General features: G+C 38.1%; 1 protein-coding gene across 4 annotated transcripts in view; it reads left to right on the plus strand.

The window, feature by feature from the left end:
- Positions 1 to 20814, plus strand: part of LOC107689620 (neuronal-specific septin-3-like) — a 96376-nt gene that overhangs the window by 24083 nt on the left and 51479 nt on the right. For 3 of the 4 annotated variants that reach the window (XM_016487687.1, XM_016487690.1, XM_016487689.1), the window contains one exon: positions 8821 to 9501. In XM_016487687.1, the coding sequence (XP_016343173.1) occupies positions 8821 to 9501 (681 nt within the window). Of the gene's footprint in view, positions 1 to 8188; positions 8320 to 8820; positions 9502 to 20814 lie in introns of those variants that run through there. The other variant, XM_016487688.1, reaches the window with a different exon arrangement.

Raw genomic sequence — 20814 nt, forward strand, 5'->3', positions numbered from 1 at the left:
AGGTGCAGCAGTCTTTTTTTTTTTTTTTTCATTTTACATAAAAAAACATTAAAAAAGCAACTATATATGAAGTTCTGTTTGTGGATATATGTGCACTTGCTACTAAGCTTGCCAAATCAAGAGGTTTTTTCCCCAGTTTTTTGAGTAGTATGCAGCAAGCTGTCAGTGAACCATCTGTGGGCGGTCTCAGGCTGAGACTAAACCAATACAGACAAATTCAGTGTCATTCATAAGTAAATACTGGAGTGTGTGTGCTTAGATAATCAAGACAGATAGAAACACATTTGTTTATGTGTTTGTTTTCAGACTACAACAGTTCTAGACCAGCCAAGTATTTATGGGTCTCTAAATGGGTTCTGCTGGAGTGCTCTGGATGACCTAAATTGGCACCTTTTTGGTCATTTCATGGACACATGACAACTATTTCAGACTTGGGCTCATTACATTGCTAACAAATCAGACAGCAGGAGGGGAAAAGCACTCTCATTATACTGTGACCAAACCACTTTCATGTTGTTGCATGTAAAGCTAAATGTTGTCTCTAAAGTCATCATCAAGCGTGGCTATTTGCAGAGCTTATAGGCAGGACTGACCACACTATAAAGAGAAGTATGCACTTTATAGTGTGGTTCTGTGCAACGTTACCTCGGGGTGGGAAAAGCATCACACAGCTGTATATTCACAAAGTCCATTAGCTTTGGTTAATGGCTAGTAAATAAACAAGCAAATTCTAGGCTAACTTTCACATGAAGATATGGTAATCCTTTAATTATTGCTGAAAAAAAAAACTGTTTAGACCAGTATGAATTTACCAGCAGGTCTAACTGAAGAACTAGCATAATTTCAAAACCTTGCTGGTGATGCTTGTCAACCAGCATGTTCTTTTTAATAAAGCTAGATGACTAAAAAAATGTCTTGCTAGTTAAGAATCCTAGTGGGAAACCAGTGCACAGCATATGCTACGTTAGCAATGCTAGTTTTCTCATCAGGTTAACGGCTCCCAAAGAAAACCAATGAGACACTAGCACTGTCCTGCCAATGACCGAACACATCACTTACAGCCTAATGCTGTTTTACACTTTCAGAGAAGGCTTGTGGTTGGGAACAGAGCAATAATTGACTTCCATTTATTCAGTGCTGGCCTCCGCACAAGGAAATGGGCTTAATATATGAAGCTCATAACTTGTGAAATTCATAACTGTACTTTTGACGTGTGAACATACTGATATACTCCCTGGAAACATATGTACTATGTGCATGTGTTATGTTGAGCAGTCACATGATCATGGAGTTTATGGCCATCTGTAACGTAAAGGATATTAAAAGTTCTCATTTATGAAACTTTATGAATGTCCTCAAGCTTATCATAATAAGCCAGACCAGTTAACCCCTGCTAAGCTGTAGTACATGTGAATGTGTGACTGTTATGAGTGTTGGTTTAACTCTGAGACTGGTTAAGACTGGTTATGATGCACTTACCGTCTCAAAAACATTGCACAATCATTTCAAGTAGATGTGTGGGTGTGTATGGGAGGGGTGACAGTCTGGTAGGGGAGGTATTAATAGAGACAGGAAAAGTTCATAAAAATAGAAATAAAAGAGAGGTGCATGAGAAAGAGAGGTCACTGATAACAGTTGTGTCACATGAATTTTCATACCATTTTCCCAAGTCTTAATCCGAGTCCTGATTAGTTTTTGCCTTTCTTAGAAATGGCCTTGAAAAGAGATCTGCACACTTACCAGCACCTACTATATTTGGGGTTGAATTAACTAGTCAACTTGTAGACTAGTTGATTATCCAGTCAGGAAATCCAGTTTTGGTATCTGGCTTTACTAGTCGAAACTAGTCATTAGCTGGTTGACCAGTCACCATTCTATTAAAAAAAAAAAGCTTTACTGTCTTAAAGAAACAAAATCACCTAAAAATGAAAATTGTATCATAATTTACTCACCCTCATGTCATTCCAAACCTGTCTGACTTACTTTTTTCTGTGGAACTTAAAAGAAGATATTTTGAGAAATGTTGATAACCAAACAGTTCTGATGTCCATTTACTTCCATTGTATGGACAGTAAAAACACTGAAACATTTATCAAAACACCTTTCTATGTTTCACAGAACATACAGAACAGGTCAAACAGGTTTACAACAACGTAAGGGTGAGTAATTAATGTCAGGATTTTCATATTTGGGTTAAGATGGTATGACCAGCTGGTAGCGGATTTGTTGCTGCTATGACCAGTTTAGACCATCTACCATATTCCAGTATACAGCTGCTAGCCTGGGGTGCGTTTTCCAAAAGCAACTATGGTCGCAAGTTCCTTTACCAATAGAGTTCAAAGGAACTTGTGACCATAGTTAGCTAACGATGCGTTTGGGAAACTAACCCCTAAACTGTATTTTCCAACTCGGTAATCAACTAGTTGCACCTCAAATACTGTATGTCCCACTGTAGCTGTGTATCCATAGTTTTGCACTATTACTCATAACCTGAAATTACACACAAGTCAAAACAAAGTGAACCCAGAGCATCGTGTTATAAGCAAACTGCCCTGAAGCTAATCAGCCGTTACCCTGAGGCAAACCGAAACTGTAAGCGAGTGGGACATGACTGTTTTGCGCCGTGATGAATTTGACAGTAGAGATACACACACATTTGTTTCTCACCTGCATTGCCTCTGCTAACACAGCATTGGACTTGCCTCCACTGCGTATTGAGGTAAACCTCTACCTGTAGTTTAGTTCTGGACACTAATCGATGAGTACGTAACAAACACACGCTCTTGCTTCCATAGATGTGCATGTGTTGTGTGTGTGCATGAGCACAGGGTTGTGTGAGAGCAAATGCATCTGTGTGAGTTTGTACGTGTTTACTCAAAGCTGCAGCTGTGTGTACTGTGGGAGAGAGAGAGAGAGAGGGCTCTTATGTGTTTTCGTGCGGCCCATTTCCCACCACAGCCTGAGGCTGCGTCACAGAGCTCCCAAACTCTCGCAGATCAGCAAGGCCAAACATATCATTACAGCAGAATCACACTCTCTGTTTGTATCCTGTTGTTTTTGCCGGCACATACCTCAAACACCTCTGATTCTTCTGGCTGGGCAGATGTGACTGTGATAATTACGACAGATTGCTCTTGTCTGAGATTATAGTTGAACTGTTATGATCATTTCTGGACCAAATAGCTATCAAACTACCCACTTTTATTTTAGTTAGTGGAGCTTGGTCAGGGAAGCATCACTTTCGCAATTTAGACACAAACAAAATATTAAAATGGACAATATATCCCATAGATTTACATTGAGAGGACTAGATTAACAATGACTGAGACTTATAGTAAACAACTACCTTGCAACAACCCAGAACAGAACTAATGCATCCGAAATCGAACACTTTTATAGGCTAGTGTGCGAAAAACTGTATGTGCATGTGAATGTCTGTATTCATAGTATCTGAAAACAGTATGACTTGCTACTTCCGGTGACATTTTTATATACACATTTGATGAACACATGAGGGAGAATTTATAAATGGCAGTGAGGCAACACATCTGATGCTGTAGGTCATATGACCATATCAACATGGTGGATGTAGTACATCCAAATTTCATTCATACTATCCATATTCATAATAAACTTTTTGACGTTTGTGAAGTAAGTTCAAATTCAAACGTCACTTACTCAAACAGCATGCAATTTCATATGCAGTGTCTTCCTACCAACTGCATAGCAATGAGGTAAACATCACTTAGAACACGCAAGTTGTGTCCCAAATGACGTACTATACATAAAATATGTACTCTACTATCAATACACTTGATTTTTGAGTTATTTTGTCATCCAGCATCTGAGTCTGACAGCCCATCCCCTTCATTTTTTTTTTTTTTGGATAAATGCATCATCTGGGTATTTGAAGCGCACTTCTAGTTTGAATTTTCAGGGTGAGCACATCACTCACACTATTCATACTACAAAATGGCACAGAATGGTGCATAATAAGTACACAATGCTACTTAAAGGGATAGTTCACCCAAAAATGAGAATTCTGTCATTAATTACTCACCCTCATGTTGTTCCAAACCCATAAGACATTCGTTCATCATCGGAACACAAATTAAGATATTTTTGATTAAATCTGAGAGCTTTCTGACCCTCCATAGACAGCAACACAACTACCATGTTCAAGGCCCAGAAAGGTTGTAAGGACATCGTTAAATAGTCCATGTGACATCAATGGTTCAACCTTAATTTTATGATGCTACGAGAAAACTTCTTGTGTGCAAAGAAAACAAAAATAATGACTTTATTCAACAATTTCTTCTCTTCCGTGTCAGTCAAATGTAGTTCATTTATATAGGCCTTTTCTTAAATTTATTTCATTTCAGTTCATTTTGTGATCTAGATGCTCTATATTGTTTTTGAAACCACGGATAGACAGAGGTTTGAACTCAGACACCATTGAAGCTCTCATCAAATGTGTCTAGCCAGCTCACCCTGTCAGAAATACACATGCACCATACTGAGATGAAGATTCTTATGTAAGAGGTCATGTGCTTGTTTTGGCTGTAGTGCACTGTATGGTTTTTATACTGTACTTTATAGAGTCCAAAAGCACAGAGCAATTGGACTACACAGTAAAATATGCTTGTAATTATTGACTTCCTGTCTGTGAATGAAAAGGTTGTTTGAGGACAAATGCTGAGAGAGATTTATCCTGTTGTACATCAAACTATTATGATTCATCTGTGTATGCCTCTATATAGCATTCAGTGCCAAGTATATTATTGCCTGGACTGAAGCAACAAGACAGACAATGTTTCTTCCTGTTTAACACATATTCACAATCAGTTTCCGTTGAGCCATAATCCTGCCCAAGGGATTTTGTGTGTGTTTTGTTGATTATGTCTGGTATAATCACAGAATGCATAATGCGCAGTTATTCAGTCCATGCAGGATTCCATTTGAATCCAGCCACACTTTGAAATGACAGGAAATTATATCATCAGGGCGCAGCTTAAACGAAAGTGGCCCCCTCTGAAGATGACTCATGAGAAAAATGGTGATTCTCTCCTCTGGCTCATGAGAAAAAGCAAAGCAGTTCAAAATAAATGTATGTTCTAAGCCTGAATTGAGAGTATCACATGTCCAATCATAACACCTGGTGTAAGGCAAAAAAACCATCACTCAACCACTCAAAAATGAAACAAATGCCTGGCAGGCCTCTTTTCCTTATCCAAATGCAAGGGTACTGTAAAACAGGACCATCGGCTTCCATCCTTTCCTGCTGAACGGAGGTCAGTTTTCCTGTGTGTTGGAAGAAAATGGATCCATGTGTGCTGTGTTACGATAAGCATGTCACTGAATAGCATGACGTAAAACGTAGAGGTACATAATGGACACCTAGCCTATATGAGACAGTGGACGTCTTGAGAAACACTGGACCTGCCCTACTTAAAGATCTGAATTACCACCTGCTCTTAAATGAATAGTTCAGTAACAGATATTTTGAAGCATCTGTCCATAAATGAAATCCAGCAGGGCCCAAAACAATATTGGTCCCCGTCATTGTACAGAATAATAATAATAATAACAACAAACCTTCCAAACACAGAGATATTTTTTCAAATTATATTTTTGTGTGTGTGTTATATTTTTGGGTGAACTATCCCTTTTTTAGTGTTATCCCCTATTTTAGTGTTTTTTTGTGTGTGTTTTTACATACTGTTGTAGTATTTATTCATATTTTATTTTTCATTTTAATTATAGCTAACGTTTTAGTATTTTTGTCATTTTATTTTAAATATTTCTATTTAGTATTCATTTATTTTAGTATTTTTAGTATTTCAGTTAATTGTCAAGGCAACATTTATCATTTTAATTTCTCTTTTTCAAGCTTAATTTTAAGTATTTCATTTATATATTGTTTTATTTCATGAACATGAAAAGTTTTCATTGGCTTAAGAATAGAAATAGCCACCTTTAGCCTATAGACTCTTAATTTTCCTGTTTTGTCCCACAGCTGGGTGCATGTCTGATCGCAGCAATCGTTTATTTCTTATGAATAAGGCTGCCAATAGAACTTCAAACACTGATCCTCTCCCACACTGAACTAAGATCCAGCTGTGAACTGGATGCCTTGAAGTTTGTATGACAAAAAGGCAAGATTTGCAAAGGCCCTTTGCATCCATCCAGCATTTATTGGCTCCACAGAAAGAAAATTAGCTAAAATATGATTTCAGAGTAGTTTCAGAGAGATGCCAACAAAAGGTTCCAGTAAGTAGATTATACTGTTTATTTTGCTAATGTGCCATGGGCACCTATGCCAAATCTTACTTGGCCAAACTGCTGTTTCAGTCATGAAATAGTCTCTGAGCTTCCAAGCCACTTGGAAAATACTTAACTTACACACGTCCAATATTTTGCCAGCACTATAGCTTAAAAAATGATGGGATGCTGTTAACACACAGCAGTGCCAAGGGGCCATGCCGTTCTACAAAAGAGAGAGAGGGATATGTGGTTTAATGTTTGGACAGACCAACTGGATGGAATAGCAACCACCTGCTCAGAACTTAAAGGCGTAGCGCTGCTGTTGGCCATTAATATGACTGCTGTGTCTGTGCATGACTCAAGTGTCTAGAAATTTCCTGGGGATTAGTATAGACAAATGTCCTGAGCGACCAAGCATGCCATTGTGTGTCTCTTTATGTCAAGCGCCACTTTGCAGATAGGCTAATTGAAAAATCGAATCTTAAGGCTGTCCAGCTCTAGTTTCAGAACTTCATCAATGTTTGCACTCCTAGCTATGGGTGAAAACTTTTTTTGTCTTGATGCAGTGCCAGCAATCTATCTCTCACTGTACTAGGGTCACAAATGAACCAGGGCTCAGGACAAAAATGCTAAAAGTTACAAAAATGCACCTGATGCATTATAAGTAGTGGCTAGATAGATAGCTAGATAGCTAGATAGATAGATAGATAGATAGATAGATAAGGGTGATTTATCTGTTAGGCTACCTAACAATTTCCATTTAGCCTTCTATGATTCTGACATTTAATAAAATGATATTTATTAAAAACAAACCTGTTTCGTATGCGTGTTGCGCTGTCATAAGTTACCTAAATGTTTACATTTTGCAAAATATTTCTGCTGTTCGTTTAAAGCAACTTACTTCAATCAGTCAAATAGTTCCAGTTCAGTCCAAATCTCTTTCAGCTCGTTCTTTGTTCAGTTCAACACGTTAGAAAGAGGCCGTTCTCGGTTTGATGAGCCAGCACACGAATTAAAGCACCATCACTGCAGTCAGTCATGTTCAAAAGAGACAGTTCCGGGTTAATGAATCGGTGAAGTTTTTGCTCCCGTTCGGACCGATTCAATAGGTTGTTTGCAATCACGTGATTCTGATGACGTGCGAAATGCAGCTGGAGGGCAGGAAGTGATTTTTCTCTCGGTAGGAATCACTAGCAGAAACGCAAAATGCCTGTGTTTTGCGTTGTTTATGGATGCTCAAATAGGCCAAACCGAGAAACCACACGGAGCCAAGAAGCATTACGGACTTTCTTCCATCTCATCCGTTCTTTTTCAGTCACTCCTGAAACTTTGCACAGCATGTACAGGGTTTGTGGCTGTTGATCCTGTTATTAGCACGTAAAACAAAACTTTTATTCAAATTCTGAATTGATTATAGCCTAGAAAGTGAACAAATAGCGCTTCCATATAATCACTGAAAAGCTGTCACTCACTTCAATGTATCGCAACCTCACGATGTTCCTTTATAATCAGTGAAGCTCTCTGAACTGCAAATAATATCTTATTTACATCGTGTCTACGTGTGTGGCGTTTAGCATTCAGTGAATTCTGACAGTGTCACCCTGTATCTATTTATATATTTATTAATATCTTAATATATTATTATATCCCATAATAACCATTATCCAACGAGCTCCGCTCCTCCTGACCGCAGACGCAGGTTTACAAGCCACTTTTTCCTGCGTTTTTCAATCAATTTCTTGACTTTTCCCCACTTATGAACAACGCAAAACACAGCCATTTTGAGTTTCTGCTAGTGATCCCTACGGAGAAAAATCACTTCCTGCCCTCCAGCTGCATTTAGCACGTCATCAGTGACGTCATGCGCAAACAACCTATAATGAAACAATCGCTTGTGAACCAATTCAGCCGATTCATTAAAAAGATTCGACTCAAATGAACGAACCGGACACGTCTAAATCCCATTGCGCTCGAGTCAGGTGATGGCGGTGTTCAAGCGTGAGAGCTCTCAAGCTGCGGCTATGTTTACTAAACATTTGAAGCGCGTGAAATCAGGTATTTAAAAAATATATAAAACCAAACACTGTTCTTATTTCAAACAGACAACTAACGTTACTGTTTATGTTTTTATATCCACACCGGCGCGAAAGACACTTTAGTAGCGTCTTTACACGTTACGGAGCGACCATGCGAACGTTATTAACATTTTTAATCCGGTAGAAAAGGTTAAACATCTTCAAACTGAAACAAATTCCGTTCATCTTTTGTTGATTCTATCAGTCTGTCTTATTTTATATGTATAACGGCTTATATTTGTTTAATTATTTAACTCCTATTGTTCTTGCATGCTTAGGTGGCCTAATTTTGGAAATCATTTTGTTATAAAATTGGTTTGTTTTAGGTTTAGTTAGCAAATTCTAACGAAACTAAGTCTTTGTAGTTATGTTTAAGTATTAATTAATGTATGTAGGTATCCATTTCTAGAAGTTTGCCTGTTTAAAGCTTTGAAAGTTGCCTGATTTTTATGCACGTGTTTTTATTTATATTTGTTTACAGCACTTAAGAGGTCATTTGAAGTGGAGGAGGATACATCCACAAACCCATCCCCTCTTTCCCGTAGAACAACCAATCCTCTGCGCTCCTCCACCTCTTCTACGAGCAGCCGTTTCCACGACATGAGATCGCTCAACTCCGAGTCCACCTCCAGGCATGCTTCAGATTCTTCCTCCAACCAGTGCTCTCCAAAGTCCAGCCTGAGGCGCGTGGAGTTATTGGGGGGCCGCGTCCCAGAGACTGTGTCGCGCAGGACAGAGATCTCCATCGACATCTCCTCCAAGCAGGTGGACAGCTCACCCAGTCCCGGTATCGCCCGCTTCGGCTTAAAGAGACCTGAGGTCTCGCTCCAGAGTAAAGCCACAGACGGGTCTCTTCACAGAAGGGCTGAGGGTAACCACAGCAGACCCCAGGAACCTCCAACACCCCCTAGGAGAGCCGACCGACCAATATCCTCGTCCCGGATCCCTGAGCTGTCCCAGAGGCAAGCAGAGCCTCCCAGCCCTCTTGACATCTCAGCTCCGACTAGACGGGCTGAGATGCACATTAACAGACAGCTGGACACACCGTCTCCTGCAAGGGAGTCAGAGAACAGCTTCACCTCCGCAGCCAGCATCACTCCTACCTTCAATGAATACAAAACCCCTCCATCAGTACATGAAGCCCCCCCAAGGCCTCTAGAGAGTAAGTCACATGTGCTCTTTCATTGCTAAATTGCTGTCTGGCTAGATGCCTGCATGATCTGGATCTGATATTTACACTGTGACGTGCGCTTGGAGTGTCTGCTGATGTTTTATATTCAGTAGGGTTTATAAACCTGAGAAAATTTTCACCAATGTTTCTAGTTAAATACAGTTTTTGATTGCAAATTATGTTATCAGCATAGCAATTTGAGTAAAAAAGGGAATTTTTAGCACTATCTATAGATCATCTGTGTGTACAAACACACAACACAAAACAAAGGAGTTCACATGATTTTGTTTAATTTAGAGCAGAATTTTAAGCAGAGTTTTAGAAGTTTCTTTTTAATTTTGCATCAAAATTTTAATTGACAATTTTCAAAAATCATAAAATCTCTTTATTTCCAGATAGGGGTGTGTGATATTGACATTTTTGGGGGATTTTATTGATAACGATAATTAGACAGCATTTAGCCAAGCGTGTTTTTGTACTGATATCCTGGCTGGTTTAGGCCTCGACAGCTTTTCATATTCTTCTGTGCTGTGGTCAGTTCAAAGTTGTGACAGAAATTAATATTTTCAAAAACCCTTCTCTGAAGCATGTTTTATTAGATTGTGCTGGTTTTTATCCTGTGAGAACTTTTTTTTTATTCCGTTAACTCTTTTGAAGAGGTTTTTAACAGAGTTAAGCCAGATACAGTTTTAGAGTTTTTAGCGAAAATAAATGTAAAAAACCTAATATAATTCTGTTATAAATCTTTCTCCATGAAAATAGCCATAGAAGCTGGCATGGCATTATACACAAACAAACAAACAAATGAATATTTTCATTGAGGGGTCATATTAGGTTGATTTTCTTCTTACTTTAGGGGCATTAACTTTGTATAGGCTAGTCATTTTTTTTTCTAACCTTATAAAATAACCTTAACACAGACTGTTTGATACAAGTTTTTAATGTTATTTTTAAAGTAAAAAAAAAAAAAAAACATTTTGAATACTGAAATAATATATAAATGATATATGATTATTTTGAAATACACTTTCAGACAGATTTTTCCATTGTCAACGAAGACCTTTGAACCCCACTTTATACACAGTCATTTCTTTTGAAATCGAGGTTCGCTGAAGCTTTGTGTTTTGAAAAGCAGGGGCTGGCGGCAAGTGCCTGTCTTATCGAGTCAGTCATTGAATCATTCACTCAAACAGTCTTTTGTTTTTGTTTTGCTCAGAGATGCATAATGGTTCTGTTCTGGCTCTGTTTGGAACTATTTTTGGTGGCATTCTAATATGCTAAATCAGACAGTGAAAGCATAAACTATTAAAAAGTTTTTTCATAAGTGATGAATGATGATTATTAGTTTATGCTTTCACTGTCTGATTTAGCATATTAGAATACCACCAAAAATAGTTGGTGTCATCAAAACAACAATTATGATATTATTGTAGACAATACATATCGTACATGTCTATTTCCAGGTTCAAGCTAGATTTAAAATGACAGATTTTTCCATTGTCAACGAAGACCTTTGAACCCCACTTTATACACAGTCATTTCTTTTGAAATCGAGGTTCGCTGAAGCTTTGTGTTTTGAAAAGCAGGGGCCCATGAGAACATCATCTTCCTAAGCACACTCCAGGCTGAGTAGTGATCAAATCACACAGAATCCAGCATAAGGTAATGAGAAAAACAGAACCTCCTCATAGGAAAGAATGTTGGAGCTGTATCATTGAGTGAGGTCAACAGATCTGATGCATTGTTTTAGCACTGGATCAACACTGAGATTATCAGGATTCCTCTTAGGCAGTAATACAAATATGAAAAGTTTCCATATAACCCCATCTACTCTCTCCCCACTCAGATAGACAGGGTGTCAGGCTGTTTATGAGATCCAAATTTTTGAAGTTGCTGTTTTAAGGTTGAATGTAGCCCAAGTAGGGGTGTGCGATATTGACAAAAAATTATATCTCGATATTTTCTGGGATTTTATCGATAACGATAATTAGACGATATTTTGCTATAGAGTGTGTTATTGTGCTGATATCTTATCTCTAATTGTGCTAACAGCTGACTCCTGAATTTTTTGATATTCTTCATATTCTGTGTGGTCAGTTCACAGCAGTGATAGAAATTAATCAAAACAACAATTACGATATTATCGCAGACGATATATATCGCACACCCCTAAGCCCAAGCAATGGCTATTCTTGCACTCGTACTGAAAAGGCCTGTTTTTTTGTGACCGTATTAGTTCTGAGTGTAACACTGGCTCAGAAACCGTATTCCAAAGTCATGACTAAAAACTGTGCATTGAGCCAATCTGAGAAGAACAGTGAAGCTTTAAAGCACCAAATAAAGAAACATTTATGCAAATCTTGGACATGGACACAATAGATTTTCTCAGCCTTCTGCTCTCTAGCTCTCTCTCTCATTAGCTTTCTACAGTACATTACTCCCAAGATTATAAGGAAAGTTCACCCAAAAAGAAATCTGTCATCATTTACTCACCTTCATGCCATTCCAGACTCAAAAGACTTTTATTCATCTTTGAAACTGTGGCTTAATCCAAGTCTTCTCTTAATCACTTTACATGATGGATAGATTTAATTTAGACTTATTTATTCACATATAGGCTAAACAGTCATCATTGGAAGCTCATCCTTAAAACTCACTGGTTCATGCATCAAACAAGCATGATTGACCTTTTAGTTTTAATGCATCAATGTTTTGGTTGCATTGCCTTTAAATGAAGGAACAAATCTCTTGGTAGTTTTTCGAAGACAAATGAAAGTCAAAAGATTTGGGACGACATGTGGGTGAGTAAATGATGACATATTTCATTTTTGGGTGAACTATACCTTCACCCAATGCAAAGACTTGCTATTTCTGGTGCTTATGTTTTCTATTTGTTATCAAGCGCTTCCATTGCTAAGCATCTGTTTCTTATTGGTGTTATTGTTTCAAGGTGTCCCCCATCAGATTCCACATTTGCATATGAAAGTCTCTGATGACTTTTCTCTCCCCTCTGGCACAAGTGTTACGAGTGAGATTGTGAGAACAAGGCCTTACAGCCTAGCTTAAGGGGCTTGTTGGTTTGCGACACATGAGTTCAGCTGGTGGGTGTGTCTGTCCAGATCTGGAGTTCATATAATATGCTGCATAAAAATAGACACCGTTTAAATTTCAGCTTTTACACTGTATACAGAAGACAGCGTGGCAAACAGTGTAGAGAACATGAATGGTTTGTCATCTAATGTGTTTGCCTAGAATTGAAGAACTTGATTCACTGCATTGAAAAGCAAGTGCATGCTTTAGACACAATGTTTTTCTCTGTTTTCTGTTTTTGTGAGTGTTGTTGTCCTTCTTTGGTCCTAAAGGATTTTTACTTTTCTTGAGAATGAAATAAGACAGAATCTCTAAAAGAGATGGAAAACCTTTTCAGGATGTGATCCAGGAAGCCTGCGGCACATTTGGGTTTAATTACTGTTCCTGCACAAGCCCCAGTGTGGATGCAGCGAGCAGAGCCCTGCTAACAAAGCCCAGATAAGGAGAAGCAGAGAAGATAGAGATAAAGCACTAAGTGCCAGGCAGAACGAAGTCTCTGTAAAGTGTCTAGATGAGGGGCAAAAAAGAGTGAAAATGAACTGACCTGAGTAGGGCTTTTTTTACTTTAAACTAGAAAAAATACGCCAGTACTAATAATTTAAAGCATGTGTTGCTGTTCAGGACGTGTGATGTGAATTGTATAACATAATGCATTGATGCATGAGATTCATTTTTTTTTTTTTTTAATCACAGAATTTGACATTTATAACTTCTGTAATTTACCTTGAATACGTATCTTCATCAAAGATGCACAAAAGTATTTAAAAGGGATAGAAAAGATGCTGATAACTTAAAGATATTTATTTCAAATATATAGTTTAATTTCATTCCATCAGTTGTCTATGGCTGTGTGTTGTCTTGATTTAGTATATACTAATACATCTGATATTACAATTGTTAGTCCAGGTCACACTCTTCATGAGTTTGGGAAAAAGGCTTTATTGTTTCTTATGTGACCTTTAACAGATGATGAAAAGTGCTTACTCACTAGTTTGTGGTTTATGTCTGTGTTACTCATGAAGAGCATTTATTGCTTTAATGGTGACTGCTGGATGACTTGGTTGTGACCCGTAGGGATGAGAGGGAGTTGAGCTTTCACAATGAACTGAACAGAATGACACACTTACCAGGTGACTGTTCGTCTGTTTCTGCCATCCTGTTGTATGAATTCCCCCTGTGAATGTTTGTGGGAAAATTCCTTCAGATTCAGATCACCCCAAAAGGAAAGAGTTCTGTCACAAAAGCTTTTTGCCATTGAAAGTTTCATCGTTAACCATTTAGATTTTGTGCAATGATTAATTTTCCAAAAACTTTTTCCATCTTAAAGTGGATCATCTTTCTTAAAAGTGTGTCTAATAGAAACAGTTTGATTTGTAGTGAATATTCTGCCGTGGGAATAGTGCACTGTGAGGTCAGTTTATTCTATAACTTAAAGTGAGTTTATTGGATGTATCTTTTTTCTCTCTCTCTTTTTATAGCATTTGTGTTTTTCAGAGAGTTTTCATGTATTAGTCAGAGATAGCATGCCTTTTTGACTAGTCATTGAGAATTTGGTTGGAAGACCTTCACTGAAGTCATTGTGTGTGAATTTTTCCTTCTCCCTCAACCTTGAGGCTAATGGAAATTTATATCCCCGCAGGGACCGAGTCTTGTCATGCCAGTTTTCTCTTAAATGAGGTGTGACCTCTGATTAGACCCCAGCCAGCCGGACAGACCTCTTACATTTGTTCTGCTGATACAGGACCATCAGCAAGCATTTGGAAATTGGATTTGCATATTGCGAGAGATGTTGTGGCATTAAGAATTATTGTTTATGGTGTAGATTTAGGCTGTCTGGATCTTGCACTTTTATTACCAGGAGAATCACTGAGCATTTTAATGTCTGTTCATTTCATATGTGTGTGGATTTGGACTTTTTTTCCACACTCTCAATAGTTTTTGTACACTAAAAATGCCCAACTCTTCATTTTTTGGCCTTTTTCTAAAATGTCATTAACTTTTCCAACAAATTGCGTAATGAAATTATGTATTGCGCATGTTGTGGAAATGGCATTTTTTTTTTAAACATTTTGTTAGCTAAATAATAAAATAAAATAAATTAAACCTACTTTAAAAAATACACACTTTTTAGATAATGTGACAAAATTACAACTATATTGAAAATGATGCAAATACAAACATAGGCAAAAAATACTAATATTAACATTGATTTTTGTCCGAAAAAAATTCTCTTATGTTTAATATTACATATATCTATCATGTTTTCTTTCAAACATGGTCTTCATTGACAGTCTTGTCTACTTGGTAAACAAGTAATATTTTTTTAGTTTTAACAAAAATAAACATTTTGGACATAAACTTGCCTGTAGTTGAAGAAACACCCATATTTCCTGGAGGAAACATTACAGAAAAGTTAATATTCTTATACAAACACACACTCATGCGCACATTCACACGAGCTTCCTTCCTTGAGCCATCAGCTGTGACTGGTTGACCTTGCTCTTTTTCCTTTAGACTCAGCATGGTAAACGGTGCAGAACTGCTCCTGGCATTTGTAGGAGGCTTTTAAGTTTGCTCACGGGCGTGTTGAAACTATGACGATTGTTTCCAAGGAGCTGGGTACAGGAAGAGAGAAGGTAGGTCATCACTGTCATGCTGCTCTGTTTGGCGCAGAGGCTGAGATGAATTGAGAAAGCTGTTAAAGTGACGCAAAAAGACCTTCCTGCTTCTTAAGAGGTGCTTTAATGATTCAGACATTGTTCAGACACATTTACCTCCTTTTATACTTAAGAGTGACCTCCACCCTAACTTCAGGAAGTAGTCTGGGCATATCCTGTGTTTTATAAGACCAAAGCACTTAAAATGGCATGCTAATAGTGTGAAGGGTTTAAAGCTATAAAGGGATTGTTCACCCAAAATCGAATATTCTGTCATCATTTACTCATCCACATGTCATTCCAAATCTGTATGACTTTCTTTCTTCTGTGGAACTGACCTCTATCCATAAATCTGCTGACACATCTTAGTAGAGACCTGCTTACTGTGGCAGAAAACTGTGAACCTTTAAGGTCTTTTAAATGAGATTGTAATCCAAAGACAAGGCCATAATTTGAGGATGAGTAAGATCCTAATTGAGTTTTGTGGTCATTTTCTTTTTTTTGCCTTGGACAGAAACTTGTTTACTTATGGGAAGTTTATACCTCACAAATGATGTATGATGAAGATGAAGTATGTACTAAGCCAGTACACGGCTGTCAGGAAATATAGTACCATAAAATTGTGTCTTGATGCCATATCAAAGAATCGTCACAAGCCAAAACTCTTGCATACGCTGAGGGTTGTGGACAATATTAACCCTGAAGACTGTGATATACTATTTTCTATGTGCTCTGATTTAGGACATACAAATCCTAAATCCTTGGACAGATACTGTATAACTGAGATTCAAAATTGACATAATCGAGTCGATATCGATAATCGTTTTTTCCATACCGACAAAATAGCAAAAATAACCTAGGATTACTGGAAATGTGTGCCTTTTCCTACTCTTAAAAACATACCAGTTTTGAGCTGAAATTAACACTAGAGGCAGCAAAAGGTCTACAACTTTTATTTATTTTCTTCCTTTTCACACATATTATGAGCAGATTATCAATTAATAAAAGCTTATTTTTGTGTGGTTTGTTGCACAATACTATGTTATTACCTTAAAGTGCCCCTATTATGGATTTTTGAAAATTACCTTTCATGCAGTGTGTAACACAGCTCTAAGTGAATGAAAACATCCTGCCAAGATTTAAATCTGAAAGTGCACCGTGTATAAAGTTATTGTCTCTCAAAGGATAAACTTTGATTCATTTAAACGAGTCGTTTTTAAAACGAATCCCAAGCCGTTTCATGTTGACGTCAACATGAAACATTAGCATATTGCCCGCCCACTTGTTGCACACGCACACCTGGGAAAACTTGATTTTCTAGTTGGTCTGAATGAAAATGCAAATTAATTCTTTGCCACTAGATGCCGCTTTTGGAGCGGTAAAAATATCTGTTTCCCCGGTAACGCTGTACACAAAGCAGCACTGCGCTCACAAAGCTGCTTTATCAGGCATTACAGGCAAGATGAAATGGAAATGAAATCGACCAATCGGACCAATAACCGCAGTTTAACGTCACACAAAGGAGGGGTTTGGAAAAATGAATTGTTGAGTGAATCGTTTGGGAGTTGTTGAGCAAATAAGGTAAAAATAAATGCATATTATAAGAAAATGAAAGTGTTTTTTGACCTTGCATGCATGTCAACCTGTTGTTGGGGACTCCTAAAACCAAAATATGAACCTTTCATAACCCATAATAGGGGCACTTTAAAACACTTTGACTATTGTGCATGATTTGTAAACTCAAATTTGAACATTTGTATCGCATAACCAGCTCCATATGTATGGCATTTCTAACATAATAAACTTGCTCGGTTTCTCACCTGGTACAGCATTGTACGAGTCACAATAAAAGAGCTCAGCACATCGTAGAAGTATACTAAAGGTTTACTCATGTTTGTATTTGTTAATGCTAGGTTTAGTGTAGGCCGTACGTTATTTTCAAACGTAAACAGAACATTTTATTTCCCTACTGCTTTTATTTGTACAACAACCAATGTAATAAAACTTTGCCAGATTCATGTCCATTTGTTTCAAATGAACTGAACAGGGTTTTAGCACCTCTCACTAGACATTTCACTTTTAAAGTGTCGCAAAGCGTGCAAGCAGCATTGTAACAGAATTTTGTGGCAATGCCACCACAGATGTGTTTTTCCATTGATCCATTGTTTTCACTTTCAAACAGGTATTCTGAACTTCTCTGTGTCTGCCATTGGTCACCATTGTCCTTCCTCAAACTCACACCAGTAGGGTCTGGATTCTTATAGAGCAATGTTTTGATAGCACCACAGTGTGAGATTCAACCTATGAATAGTTTAGTTAAAGCTGTCTGTGCATATTAAACTGCGATAGGATAGGAAGTATTTTAACTTCGGAAAATTGCATGCATCACCTTTGTTTTTGGAAAATTTGTTTATTGCAGACCATCATTTGCTTCTTCATTAAGTATGACCATGCAATTTTTCTAGAGGGGCTGAAGGAGTGAGTTCCTGAGAGGAGTGGAATGCTAGGAGCGCTCTTAATTTTACTGTGTTTGGCACATGCATTCTCCTCAGAGAGCCCTGCGAATGTCAGCGATGGGATGATCTAGAAGTTTCCAGCCTTTTTTGTTGTTTCTTTTTTCTTGTGTGAGAAGTTACAGAGGAGACTGAGAAACAAAAGAGAGCAAGAAAGGGTGATCTGGAGGTTAGTGCTGCTCATTGATGCAGCGGTTAATGTCATGGTTTGTCAAGCGATCACAGTATCTGACCACATCTGTGCTTTCAGGCCTCTGTGTGTCACATTTTCAGCTGCTTCTCTTTAGGCTTGCCGCGATAGACGGTGCTGATGGTGATACCGGTGTTAAGCCGCAACACCGGTTACGTCACTTGCCCACCGTGTCATTGTCCCCCACCGTCGTATTTTTTATAGTAATAAAAATAATTTAGTTCAGTAAAAGAACAGACACTACAATTAAAAACTGAACGTGGCTGCTCAATGCAGTTGAACGACAGTTGCATCACAGATCAGATTTCATTTAACCAGTGAGGAGAGTGAGTCGAGCTGACTGACAAGAAGAGTGGGGTGAGACAGACAAGACGATCGCGGATGATTTAGTTTCGAAACGAAATGCAAAAGTACCTGTTTGGCAATATTTTGGATTTTGAAAAGCCTGTTAACTTTTGCCGTTTATCTAAGGTCTCATTTTGAGGCTTCACCACATCAGCAAACTTTCCACTAGTCTCACACACACACACACACACACACACACGCACACACAGTGTTGGATGTCTGAGTTGGCTTTGCTCGGTAGTTATTACTCAGTCCAGAACTATTCCTGTGAATAGTCCCCTTTTGTGATAACTTTTTGCGTCTCTCTGAAAAGGTGCTGGCAATATTTTCCAGCTACATCCACATCAGGTTCATTTAGACCAACTTTAGGCTTAGCCTGGATCCAGATATTAAAGAATAAGTGAAAGAGAGAGTGGAGATCAAGAACCACTTGGCTGTGAGAGGAAGTAATTAATGCAGGATGTTCTTTTGATGGCTATTGTATGTGGTTACATTTCTGCTCATGAGTCATTTCAGGTTGAATTCCTATTAGAGTTGTGAGCTATATGTTATCAAAGGACCTCTCGCTTGCTCACTTTCTCTTTTTTGCTCTCTCTCCAACTGCAGCTGCTTTGAGGACCAGTAGGAGTCACTGTTCTACATGAGTCTTAACCTTTTTTCATCAGGTGAAGATATTACAGTTTGACAAACCTGTTTTTGAGATCAGAGCTCTGTAATATATGATTCACTGTGGTCTATGGCCACTCTGAACTACTTAAATGCAAGTAGCTTTTTCATTTCACTTCTATTACAGTATTACTGTACATTATGATGCTGTGCAATCATTCAGCCTCATTCTTCTTCATTCAAACACGCCTGCTTGTGTTGTAGCGTTGGTTATTAACACTGCCGGGAAAATTTCACTGCCAGTGGAAATTTGCGTAGGCCCCCAAGTGGGTCCCAGCCCCCTGGTTGAGGACCACTGAAGACAGGCGTGTGACATCACAATACAATAAATGTCTTTGTTCAGAACTGAAAATGTTTCCAGAACTCTGTTTCATGTTGGTTTAAGGAAATAAAAGAATAGAAAATAAAAGAAACATTCTAAAAAAAAAAAAAAAAAAGAATAGGTGCATTTTGGTACAGAGTGAGTCTCTGTGAGGTCAGTCTTTTGTAAGTCACAAAAATCATGAGTAACCACTGAAGTAGATTTGTTGTGGTAGAAATTTCAATTTTGACAATCCTTTAACTCTCCCCACGTGTGCGTCCCTCAGGACCATGACACACACACTGCCCCATGAGGCGCCTGCACGCTTAATTTGAAATTAACTTTACTGTGGCGACTTTGAAATGCTAATAGCTAGAGTTTATTTTTCTTTGGTTGCCTTTCCCTCGTTTCACACAAACAGTAGGAGTTTACATAGTTTTGATGCATGCTGAATCTCTGCGTATGTGTATCTGTGGATGTTTTCTATTCGGTCAGCAGTTCTATATTAACTCTTTGATTTGAAGCTTCACTTTGTTTTTTTTCTCCCACAGAAAGGGTTGATTCTGAGGTCACTTAGTCAGTAGTTTTTGCCTGGGCTTAGATCAGTGGTTTTAAACTGGTTTTGCTTCAGGACCTAGATTTAACAGTGGGAATTGAAATGTTTTTTTATTTTATTTTATTTTCATAACCCATACAGAACCAACCTGCCATTTCTGGTCACAACGTATCAGTTGAGAACCACTGGCCTAAAATAGATCTCCAGTCCGGGCTAAGGGAGACGGTTTGAAATGAAAAGCAGTCTAGATGGAGCAGTTTTCCTACTAAATCATCTTCGAATCCTTGTTCACACGTGTCCTCCTCAGGCTCTCGGTGCTGGAGAGAACAAAAGAGCTGCTGTGTGGTGCGGAAGCGAGGTGGTTTCTCATCTGCATGAAGCATGCTGCATTGCTGGACGCATGGTGACAAACAGGCCTTTGACTGCGTCTGACTGTTTTCTCTAACGGCCTCCTCACCATGACTCTACATTCCCAACAGCTCTGGAAAACAGGGCGGCAGCCGCCCACTGAGGTTTGCTGCTTAATCAGTGTTTCCCATGTAAAAGGTAAAAAAAAAATAATAGATCGCCTGGATTTTTTGTGCTCTTTTAATGCAGTTTAGCATGTTGGTATGTAAATTTTAGGATGGGGATGTTCATTTTGGTTATTTTTCCTAACCGACGATCGTTAACCGATTATTAACCGTTAACCGACAAGATTATTTTAAATTAGAATTGAATTAAATTAGAAAGGATAAGTGTCTGTGAACAGTTAAAAATACTAACATTTGTTTCCCTGGGATTAATTATACATGCGCAAAAAGCAGCAAACAACAGAACATGAGGATTCACATGGTCATATCATATCACATCACGCACCTGCGAGTGGAGAAAAACATCATAAAGCTAGGCTATATATATAAATATATATAAATAATATAATATATAATATAATAATAATAATAATAAATAGGCCTATACGAGAAATATATTTTTACTTAAATAAT

The sequence above is a fragment of the Sinocyclocheilus anshuiensis genome, unplaced genomic scaffold, assembly GCF_001515605.1.
Source record: "Sinocyclocheilus anshuiensis isolate Anshui unplaced genomic scaffold, SAMN03320099.WGS_v1.1 scaffold813, whole genome shotgun sequence".
Lineage (NCBI taxonomy): Eukaryota > Metazoa > Chordata > Actinopteri > Cypriniformes > Cyprinidae > Sinocyclocheilus > Sinocyclocheilus anshuiensis.